General features: G+C 42.8%; 1 protein-coding gene across 2 annotated transcripts in view; it reads left to right on the top strand.

Moving 5' to 3' along the window:
• GNPTAB (N-acetylglucosamine-1-phosphate transferase subunits alpha and beta) overlaps positions 1-11,882 on the top strand; it is a 48,222-nt gene that overhangs the window by 33,824 nt on the left and 2,516 nt on the right. For both annotated transcript variants that reach the window (XM_083699861.1, XM_083699862.1), the window contains exons 15-20: positions 810-1,029; positions 2,688-2,801; positions 8,677-8,762; positions 9,932-10,030; positions 10,550-10,717; positions 11,439-11,529. In XM_083699861.1, coding sequence (XP_083555987.1) covers positions 810-1,029; positions 2,688-2,801; positions 8,677-8,762; positions 9,932-10,030; positions 10,550-10,717; positions 11,439-11,529 — 778 coding nt within the window. The remainder of the gene's footprint in view (positions 1-809; positions 1,030-2,687; positions 2,802-8,676; positions 8,763-9,931; positions 10,031-10,549; positions 10,718-11,438; positions 11,530-11,882) is intronic.

The following is an 11,882-nucleotide window of genomic DNA, read 5'->3' as shown; positions in this document are numbered from 1 at the left end:
GGGGGAGGTTATATTGTGAAGATTTCCATCCTATGAGCTCCGCATCCTCTGTCTCCAGTGGTGCAGCCCTGAAATAGGTTCACCTCATCTGCCATTGTTTTGAGAGATTTTTTTGTCCTTTTTTTTTTTTGCCTTATCATTGCATGCAGGGGTTACACACGCGCGCGCGCACACACACACACACACACACACACACACACAGACCCTTTCTTGCCTTTGTTGGCTTATCTTTCGTGTTGAAAGGATCAGGTTTCTCACCTGGGGATGCTTCTGAAGCCATCTTTGTCACTAGAAGCCTCTTTGCAGCTCCAACTTACTTGCCAACTATGGTCTTCCCTAGACAGGGGTAGGATGGCTACAGCTACGATAACCTCCAGATTGGACTTACAATGTGTTTTACATGCAGCTGCCCTTGAAAACAGTCCAGAGTTTGCAACTGGCGGGAAACGCAGCGACCAGGGTGTTAGTGAGTGCTGCTGGTTGTCCACTTGCAACCCCTCTTCTGAAACAATTCTATAGGTTGGCAGTTGTCTTCCAGGTCCAATTGAAGCTGCTTATGATAACATTTAAAGCTCTAAATGACATTGGTCTATCTGAAAGAGTGTCTCCTCCCATACTAACTGGATAACGCCCAGATCCCCAGATCTGCTGGGGAATGCCTCTTGGTAGTCCTAGTCCCTAATGAATGTTTTTAGGAGGCTTATGGGGTGAGGAGCCTTGGGAGGGCTTTCTGTGGCTGACTTATATGGACAGGTTATTCAGATTTTCTGTATAGCCAATTCAGTTGATTTTTTGATGTTTCTGGACAGGTTTCCTGTGGAATTTGACAAGACCTCCTTCCACAAAGTACGGCACTCCGAAGATATGCAGTTTGCCTTTTCATATTTCTACTATCTCATGAGTGCAATTCAGCCACTGAACATTTCCCAGGTTTTTGATGAAGTTGATACGGATCGGTCTGGGATTTTATCTGACCGGGAGATTCGTACATTGGCCACAAGAATTCATGAACTCCCTCTAAGCTTGCAGGTAATTTTTTTTTTTTTTAAATATCCCAATGAAACTCTGTACAGAGGAGGGAAAGTTAATGAAAAGTAGACGTTACAGATGTTGTTTGTTCAGTGGCATCTTAACACTTCTGTGTTTGTATTTGGTTAAATACTACTTATTCAGATTTTGTCAAAAAGCAATTGATTAAATTAAGGAAATGCATTAGAATATAAAGGGAAAGTGTAGTGTTCTTATTACTGGAACATGATTATAGGGACATTTTGATGCATTGGTGAAGATAGGGAATCTCACCAAACTTGGAAGCAAATTTCCTGTCTTCCTCCTGTTCTGATGAATTACACTTAATTTTTTTAGAAAATACAGGTCGGAGCAGCAACAAATTGTTGCATTATGGAATATTTCTAGTCGGCGTACCAACCAGCTGCGGCCTTTTCCAGGATCATAAAAACTGTGAATTTGTGTGCCACTTTTCTATCGTATACCATGGTCAAAGCTGCTTATAATATCCAAAATACTTAGAATTGCAGAGTTGGTGGGGACCTGAGGGTCATCTGGGCCAACCCCCTGCAATACAGGAATCTCAACTAAAGCATCTATGACAGATGGCCATCCAACATATACTTAAAAACCTCCAAGGAAGGAGAATCCACCACCTTCTGAGGGAGACAGTTCCACTGTTGGAACAGCTCTAAACCATCAAAAAGTCCTTCCTGTTGTTTAAGTTGGGACCTCCTTTCTTGTAACTTTGAGTCCTAGCCTCAAAGAAAACAATCTGGCTCCATCTTCATTATAATCTCTTCTCTCTGCCCTCCTTCTGGTGAAATAAGAACATAAGCGCCCTGCTGGATCAGCCCAAAGGCCTATCTAGTTCAGTTCTGCACAGAGGTGCTTATGGTAAGCCCACAAACAGGGCTTACCTGCTCTCACCTGCTCTTTAGCAGCTGGTATTCACTGGCGTAAGGGACGCGGGTGGCGCTGTGGGTTAAACCACAGAGCCTAGGACTTGCCGATCAGAAAGTCAGCGGTTCGAATCCCCGCAATGGGGTGAGCTCCCATTGCTTGGTCCCTGCTCCTTCAAACCTAGCAGTTCAAAAGCACGTCAAAGTGCAAGTAGATAAATAGGTACCGCTGCAGCGGGAAGCTAAACTGCGTTTCCGTGTGCTGCTCTGGTTCGCCAGAAGTGGCTTAGTCATGCTGGCCACATGACCCAAAGCTGTACGCTGGCTCCCTCGGCCAGTAAAGCGAGATGAGCGCCACAACCCCAGAGTCAGCCACGACTGGACCTAATGGTCAGGGGTCCCTTTACCTTTATTCACTGGCGTCCTGCCTCTAATCCTCGAGATGGTATATCGTCATCATGACAAGTAGCTATAGATAGCTGTATCCTCCGTGAACTTGTCTAATCCTCTTTTAAAACCACCTAGATGTTGGGGAGAAAGTTTGTACCCTAGCCTTCTCCCGGATATCTCATTCTTGTACGAGTGACTTTTAAAATCATTGTTTGAGGGAATGTATGAGCTCCCACCTGCAGTCTGAAGAAGAGCCCAGGCTCACTGATGTAGTGAAATAGACTCTCATAAGCAAAAGTCATGGTTGTATGTAAGTGTCCAGTAAAGCTCATCCATGTGGAGAAAGAAAATGCATAACCTTCTTTTCTTTTTCCCCCCCCTTGCTAGGATTTGACAGGTCTGGAGCAAATGCTAATAAATTGTTCTAAATCCCTTCCATTCAATATCACTCGGATTCACAACATACCACCAACTCAGGAGGCATATTATGACCCCAATCTGGTAAGGAACTGTTGCAAACATACTTTCATTTCCCTCTCCAATTGGTGCAGACTGGCATTTCAAAAAGCAGCTTTCAAAATATGTGGTATAATTTCAGATGGTCAAAAAACCACTGTTTAAATCCCTGCATTCAGTAATCTGAGATGTCTTGCTCCCCGTTAATTTCTTTTGTGAGCAAATCTTCCTGCTTCAGACATACGCACAACTTGAGCTTGTCCATTGATTTTGTGATTTAAGAGCAAACCTCCCTCCCTCCGCAATAGAGTGCCAAGAACTGCTGCTGAAGGCCCCCTAAATTTGAAAAACACCTAGTCCTATAACACAGAACAGCTGTAATTCAAGGATAAAAGAAACACTAAACCACCTGGAGAAATTATTTGGGAGCCAGGTACCTAAAGAAGCACCTCTCCCAGTATCACTCATCACAGGTCCTACGATCAGAAGGGAAGGCCTTGTCGGTGGTGCTGCCTCTGGTTGCTTCCCAGTTAGCCTTGATCCATGACAGGGCCTTCTTGGTGGTTCCCCATTTATAGAATGCCCTTCCTCGTGATGTGCGTCCACCTCCCTCATCATTGACTTTCAGGAGAAATTTAAAAAGACTCCTGTTTACCCAAAAAATTGATGGCTAATGGAAACTGGCCATGGCAACTGTGAAATTAATTATTATCTTTTTACATGTTTAGTTCTTCTAAATGCTTACGGTTTTGAATTATTGGAATAATAAAATATTGGAGTTGGAAGGGACCCTGAGGATCATCTAGCCCAACCCCCTGCAATACAGGAATCTCAGCTAAAGCATCCATGACAGAAGGCCATCCAACCTCTGTTTAACAACCTCCAAGGAAGGAGAGTCCACAACCTCTCGTGGGAGTCTGTTCCATTGCGGAACAGCTCTTACTGTCAGAAAGTTTTTCCAAATGTTTAGTTGGAATCTCCTTTCTTGCAACTTGAAGCCATTGGTTCGAGTCCTACCCTCCAGAGCAGGAGAAAACAAGCATGCTCCATGATATCAGCTCTTAAGATATTTGAAGATGGCTATCATATCTCCCCCCTTCATGGATCACTGCCTTGCCGTGGCGAAGGGGCTTGAAGAACTCAGAGAAGCTATGAACTATGCCGAGCAGGGCACCCAAGATGAACAGGTCATAGTGGAGAGTTTTGACCAAACGTGATCCACCTGGAGGAGGAACCGGCAAGCCACTCCAGTATCCCTGCCAAGAAAACTCCATGGACAAAGACAACAGGCATATAAAAGATATGACGCTGGAAGATGAGCCCCTCAGGTCGGAAGGCGTCCAACATGCTACTGGGGAAGAGCGGAGGGCAAGTACAAGTAGATCCAGAGCTGATGAAGCGGCTGGGCCAAAGCCGAAAGGACGCTCAGTTGCGGATATGCCTGGAAGCGAAAGGAAAGTCCAATGCTGTAAAGAAAAATATTGCATAGGAACCTGGAATGTAAGAACCATGAACCTGGGTAAGTTGGAGGTGGTCAAAAATGAGATGGCAAGAATAAATATTGACATCCTGGGCATCAGTGAACTAAAATGGACGGGAATGGGTGAATTCAGTTCGGATGACCATCATATCTACTACTGTGGGCAAGAAACCCATAAAAGAAATGGAGTGGCCCTCATAGTCAACAAAAGAGTGGTGAAAGCTGTACTGGGATGCAATCTCAAAAATGATAGAATGATCTCGATACGAATCCAAGGCAGACCTTTTAACATCACAGTAATCCAAGTTTATGCACCAACTACTTGTGCTGAAGAAACTGAAATTGACCAATTCTATGAAGACTTACAAGACCTTATAGAAGTGACACCAAATAAGGATGTTCTTCTCATTATAGGGGATTGGAATGCTAAAGTAGGGAGTCAAGAGATAAAAGGAACAACTGGCAAGTTTGGCCTTGGAGATCAAAACGAAGCAGGGCAAAGGCTAATAGAGTTCTGTCAAGAGAACAAGCTGGTCATCACAAACACGCTTTTCCAGCAACACAAGAGACGACTCTACACATGGACATCACCAGATGGGCAGCATCGAAATCAGATTGATTATATTCTCTGCAGCCAAAGATGGAGAAGCTCTATACAGTCAGCAAAAACAAGACCTGGAGCTGACTGTGGCTCAGATCATCAGCTTCTTATAGCAAAATTCAAGCTTAAACTGAAGAAAGTAGGAAAAACCACTGGGCCGGTAAGATACAATCTAAGTCAAATCCCTTATGAATACACAGTGGAAGTGAGGAACAGGTTTAAGGATTTAGATTTGGTGGACAGAATGCCTGAAGAACTATGGATGGAGGCTCGTAACATTATACAGGAGGCAGCAACGAAAACCATCCCAATGAAAAGGAAATGCAAGAAAGCAAAGTGGCTGTCCAATGAGGCCTTACAAATAGCGGGGGAGAGAAGGCAAGCAAAATGCGAGGGAGATGGTGAAAGATACAGGAAATTGAATGCAGATTTCCAAAGAATAGCAAGGAGAGACAAGAAGACCTTCTTAAACGAGCAATGCAAAGAAATAGAGGAAAGCAATAGAATGGGAAGAACCAGAGATCTGTTCAAGAAAATTGGAGATATGAAAGGAACATTTCGTACAAAGATTTCCACAATAAAGGACAAAAGTGGAAAGGACCTAACAGAAGCAGAAGACATCAAGAAGAGGTGGCAAGAATACACAGAGGAATTATACCAGAAAGAAATGGATGTCTCGTATACCCCAGGTAGTGTGGTTGCTGACCTTGAGCCAGACATCCTGGAAAGTGAAGTCAAATGGGCCTTAGAAAGCACTGCAAATAACAAGGCCAGTGGAAGTGATGGCATTCCAGCTGAACTATTTAAAATTTTAAAAGATAATGCTGTTAAGGTGCTACACTCAATATGCCAGCAAGTTTGGAAAACTCAGCAGTGGCCAGAGGATTGGAGAAGATCAGTCTACATCCCAATCCCAAAGAAGGGCAGTGCCAAAGAATGCTCCAACTACCGCACAATTGCACTCATTTCACATGCTAGCAAGGTTATGCTTAAAATTCTACAAGGAAGGCTCAAGCAGTATGTGGACCGAGAACTCCCAGAAGTGCAAGCTGGATTTAGAAGAGGCAGAGGAACCAGAGACCAAATTGCAAACATGCGCTGGATTATGGAGAAAGCTAGAGAGTTCCAGAAAGACATCTACTTCTGCTTCATTGACTATGCAAAAGCTTTTGACTGTGTCGACCACGGCAAACTATGGCAAGTTCTTAAAGAAATGGGAGTGCCAGATCACCTCATCTGTCTCCTGAGAAATCTCTATGTGGGACAAGAAGCTACAGTTAGAACTGGATATGGAACAACTGATTGGTTCAAAATTGGGAAAGGAGTACGACAAGGCTGTATTTTGTCTCCCTGCTTATTTAACTTATATGCAGAATTCATCATGCGAAAGGCTGGGCTGGATGAATCCCTAGCCGGAATTAAGATTGCCGGAAGAAATATCAACAACCTCAGATATGCAGATGACACAACCTTGATGGCAGAAAGTGAGGAGGAATTAAAGAACCTTTTAATGAGGGTGAAAGAGGAGAGCGCAAAATATGGCCTGAAGCTCAACATCAAAAAAACGAAGATCATGGCCACTGGTCCCATCACCTCCTGGCAAATAGAAGGGGAAGAAATGGAGGTAGTGAGAGATTTTACTTTCTTGGGCTCAATGATCACTGCAGATGGTGACAGCAGCCACGAAATTAAAAGACGCCTGCTTCTTGGGAGAAGGGCAATGACAGGCCTAGACAGCATCTTGAGAAGTAGAGACATCACCTTGCCAACAAAGGTTCGTATAGTTAAAGCTATGGTTTTCCCAGTAGTGATGTATGGAAGTGAGAGCTGGACCATAAAGAAGGCTGATCGCCGAAGAATTGATGCTTTTGAATTATGGTGCTGGAGGAGACTCTTGAGAGTCCCATGGACTGCAAGAAGATCAAACCTCTCCATACTGAAGGAAATCAACCCTGAGTGCTCACTGGAAGGACAGATTGTGAAGCTGAGGCTCCAGTACTTTGGCCACCTCATGAGAAGAGAAGACTCCCTGGAGAAGACCCTGATGTTGGGAAAGATGGAGGGCACAAGGAGAAGGGGACGGCAGAGGACGAGATGGTTGGATAGTGTTTTCGAGGTTACCAGCATGAGTTTGAGCAAACTGCGGGAGGCAGTGGAGGACAGAGGTGCCTGGCGTTCTCTGGTCCATGGGGTCACGAAGAGTCGGACACGACTAAACGACTAAACAACAACATCATATCTCCTCTCAGTAATGCCCCCCTTCATTTAGCATTGCATCCTTTAGGAGGCTAACAGTACAGTCCTATGCATGTCTACTCAAAAATAAGCCCCATATTGTTCAGGCAGTAGCAGATGGTATTGTGGTGGGACTATAGTGCTCACCTGACCTCTGGCTGTCCAACAGGAAGGGTAAGGCAGCAGTGAGGTTGATGCGATGCAAATACGCCAGCAGGATTGGCTCCACCAATGCATTTGCACCATGCCAACCTTGCTGCTGCCACCTCCTCCTCATAGTAATAATAATAATTATTATTATTTATTATTTATACCCCGCCCATCTGGCTGAGTTTCCCCAGCCACTCTGGGCGGCTCCCAATCAGTGTTAAAAACAGTACAGCATTACATATTAAAAACTTCCCTGAACAGGGCTGCCTTAAGATGTCTTCTGAATGTCAGGTAATTTTTTATCTCTTTGACATCTGATGGGAGGGCGTTCCACAGGGCGGGCGCCACTACCGAGAAGGCCCTCTGTCTGGTTCCCTGTAGCCTCACTTCTCGCAATGAGGGAACCGCCAGAAGGCCCTCGGCGCTGGATCTCAGTGTCCGGGCTGAACGATGGGGGTGGAGATGCTCCTTCAGGTATACAGGACCGAGGCCGTTTAGTCACTATATGCAGCAGTGACCCAGCCAGAAAGACGTCAGGTGAGCCTTGCAGTCCAGCACACCATCTGCTACAGCCCCTGGGTGAGTCTGCATAGGACTGCAGCCTAATTTGCTCAGAATTTTCCATCATGATTATTGTTTTTGTTGCTGTTCCTGCATAGCAGTTTACAAAACACAGGAGGGCAGGTCCCTGCCCCAAGGAGTTCACAGTATAAAATTTGACATGAGAGATGCAACAGAGGAGGGGATGGGAATGGAGGGACAAACTAAGCATGAAGTTTATTTTAACTACATAACAGCTTGGTTATGATAAAGTAAGAACCTTTCTTATTAAATAAGCTCAATCTCAATTCTGTTACGCTTTTTCTGTGTCCCCCCTTCTTACTGTGTCTTAATGCCCTTGATAAATGCTTCTCACAATCTGCCATTTTATCTCCTTAAATAAATATCTACTAAATATAGCATCATAATTAATATCTTTTGTTTCTAACATCATGACTGAAGTTATTTTTGAAATGTTTCAGTTGTTGGATTTCCAAGAACAAGGCTAAACCTTTAAAAGGCTTCCCTTGAGAATAGGAGAGTTGTTTCTCAGAATTGCTTGTGACTGGATTAGGAATCATAAGACTAATATATACCAGCTGTTCAGATCTCACTTGGAGTAGTTTCCTGGTTGACATTGATTGGCTTGCACTGTAGCATTTTTCTGCCTCCCTGCAGAATAATGGATTAAATGTCTTGTTACTTATGAAATACAAAAAGTTATTTGTTTTCCATATCATCAGTTTTAATCCTAAGAAGTTTTGCTGCTCAGCAGCAAAAAAAATACAATTTTTTAAAATAAGGAAAACAAACAACTAGCTGGGAGTTTGCTACATCATGATTCCATGTAAAATACAGAAAAACAATATGCATAAATAACAAACCAATTAATTGATTGTTTGCCCCGTTTTCAGCCCCCAGTGACAAAAAATCTGCTAACCAACTGCAAGCTTGTGACTGACAGAATTCATAAAACATATAAGGACAAAAACAAATACAGGTATCCAGTATTATTTTACTTCAGTTGTGACACACATATAGAAACACCTAAGGGTGGAGAACCCGTGACCCTCCAGATATTGTTGGACTCCAACTCCCATAAGTGTCAGCCAGCAATGGCCAATAGGGATGATGGGAATTGTAGTCCAGCCTTGTCTGCAGAGCCACAGGTTCCCTACTCCTGACCTATAGAATGAATTGTATGTGTTTATTTAAAGGCTCCTTGGTAAGTGCAGCATGACATGATAGAAGTAAAAGTGCTTTCTGTTTAAAATGTGATTAATTATAAATGATTATTTATCCATGGTTGATCTTGAAAGTCATGCTGAATTATCCTCAAGCAAGCCACTGTACACACCTGGTGGCATCTCTTACCTGTTGGGTTGAGTCATGCAGTAAGCCCAAGAGAAGAGGGAATTGCATGCTTAATAGAGCTAACAGGAAATGGGAGGGAGGTTGCACCTGTAATAGGAAAAAGTGCTCAAGGCAAGGCCAATAAAGTGCAATTAAATTTTAATAGGTAGTTTCTCAACGTGTTTTGGCTGACTTCAGCGGCTAGGCAGACACAAATTACATCATTTTCTAATATGCTTTATGCTGTGTCTTCAGGTATGAATGTGATCCCTTTGGGGCACTTTTAGGCTTGTGTCCCTGCACAAGGGGAACAATCCTTCCAAGCAGTGATGCACTGCCTATAAAAGGATGTATCCCCATAGTGCTCTCCTGTTTTGTCTTCTCCTTCCGCACATGTGCTGTGCTCCAAGGCATTCTGGGAGATTTGTAAGTCTGTGCCTCTGCCTCCTTGGTCTGGGGCTGGGTGGGGACACAGACCTCCCCATCTTGTAATGCCCTCCATGCCAGCATGGATCCCAGATGGACACTGGGGGTGGTGTTTAGAAAGGACTACTCACATTAGAAAGCATCATCCCCAAACCATAAATGAGAATTAATAGTGTTGGCTTTTTTAAATGTGGAACGTATGTTTTTACAGGAGTGCTATAGTCATCAGGCTCTGTTTTATTGTATGAGTAAATATAGAAAAATGAGAAAAACCAATATGGGCACGGGGCTACCCATTTATACAATAAAAATTCCTTTTAACACAAGGGACACCATTTTTGTAAATCCTTTGTTCGCACTTACTGTTATGTTTTCCTATATAACACCAAGGTTTGAAATCATGGGAGAGGAGGAAGTTGCCTTTAAAATGATCCGCACCAATGTTTCTCATGTAGTCGGACAGCTTGACGACATACGAAAAAATCCCAGGTATGCAGTTCTCATTCAGATTTGAGGTAAAATGTTTACTAATTGTGGTTTGCTTGAACAAAGCAAACAACAGTCAGTGGTTTGGACATAATGCTAAAGCTAGAGACTATGGTTTGTTTCTCCCAGCAAGAGTGGGAAGAAGCAAAGTAGGCATGATCGACTCTGTTTTGGTAAACTATTAACTACTTTTAATGTGATGCCTAAGAATCCCTAGAAACCTAATACAATGAAACAATTTTTCTTATAATATTAGGCCCTCAAACACCGTGAACTATATAGAAGGATTGCTTTTGCAGGAATCATATATTTCTACACAAAATTACTGCTATTTTATGATCCATTATTATGTACAATAAATACTCTGAAACTTTCTTATTTTGTATGCAAGAGAGACCCAGGCTACTGAAGGTTTTTAGAAAACAAATTGAGATATGGGAGTGTGTCGTTTGCAGATAACAGCTTACTACTTGTCCCAACCAATAAGGACGTTGGTTTTCTTGATTTTTTTTCCCCTCTCAGAAAATTTGTTTGCCTCAACGACAACATTGATCACAATCATAAGGATGCTCAGACAGTAAAGGCAGTGCTTAGGGATTTCTATGAATCAATGTTTCCCATACCATCCCAATTTGAGCTGCCCAGAGAGTATCGGAATCGTTTTCTTCACACCCAGGAGCTTCAGGAATGGTAAGTGTTTCAGAACCCTTGAAATGAGCATACTGGGGGTGCAATCTTCAGGATATTGCTCGGCCGGTACAAAATGTGGCCACCGGATTCCTGATCGGTGTTTGGCAATCTGCTTTAACAACACCTACATTATATCAGTGTGTTTCTGGCTCCCAGTGAGTTTCTGGTCTCAATTTAAAGTGCTGGTCTAAACCTTAAAAGCCTTAAATGGTTTAGGCCTGAGCTATCTGATGGACCTCCTGCACTTATATTATCCTGTCCACACACTGATATCTCAGTTGGAGGCTACTTCCTAGGTCTATGAAATAGAGAACCATAAGAGAAAGAGAGGTGGCCTTTTCTGTGGTGGCTCCACACTTTTGGAACTCTCTCACAGTAGAATTGTGACAAGCAGCTACATTTCAGGATTTCCATCAGGCCTTAGACTCTCTTGTTTTCATTTACCTTCCCTGAGCAATATTTTGTCTGGTCACCAGAGAAAGCTGGATTTTTATTATGCTACTGGAGTTCTGAATTTGTTTTTAACTTTTTGAGCCTGATTGATTCTTGGTTTTGGTAATAATTGATTTTTTTTATTCTTGTAGTTTTTGTTGCTTCTAAAATGCTTTGAATTGGCTTTTCCTGGAAAAGTGGCATATAAATATTTTAAAATAAATGTTGTGTTTCTAGGAATATATAGATATTTAATACTATTTTGTTCTTTTAAAAATGCTGTGTTTAGGAGGGCCTACAGAGACAAGCTGAAGTTCTGGACTCATTGTGTGTTGGTGACATTGATTGTGTTCACTGTCACCTCGTTTTTTGCTGAGCAGGTAAAAGATACAATTTTATGCAAACATAAAATTCACTCTTGCTAAACCATATCACGAAAAGTCCCAGTAAAGGGTTTTGTAAAATATATTAATCCAGGGTTATTGTTTTAGCCTGTTTGCACCAGCTGCTGGACGTCACATAAAACGAGTTCAGCAAAGGTTGTGGAGAAGCAATGGTGGAAAAGGTAGCAGTGGAGAGAGCAGAGAGTAGACTGGATGGCTTAAAACGCTCCCTGCAACTCTGATTCCGTGAGAGACACTGAGACTACACTCATAAGAACAAAAGCATTCAGTAGATGTTAGTCCTGTTGGCATTCCTCACATCTGTATAGCTGGAGTCAGTTTCTGTTGCT

Source organism: Podarcis gaigeae (assembly GCF_964106915.1).
Source record: "Podarcis gaigeae genome assembly, chromosome: 10".
Taxonomy (NCBI): Eukaryota; Metazoa; Chordata; class Lepidosauria; order Squamata; family Lacertidae; genus Podarcis; species Podarcis gaigeae.
This window is presented reverse-complemented; position numbering and strand designations above follow the sequence as displayed.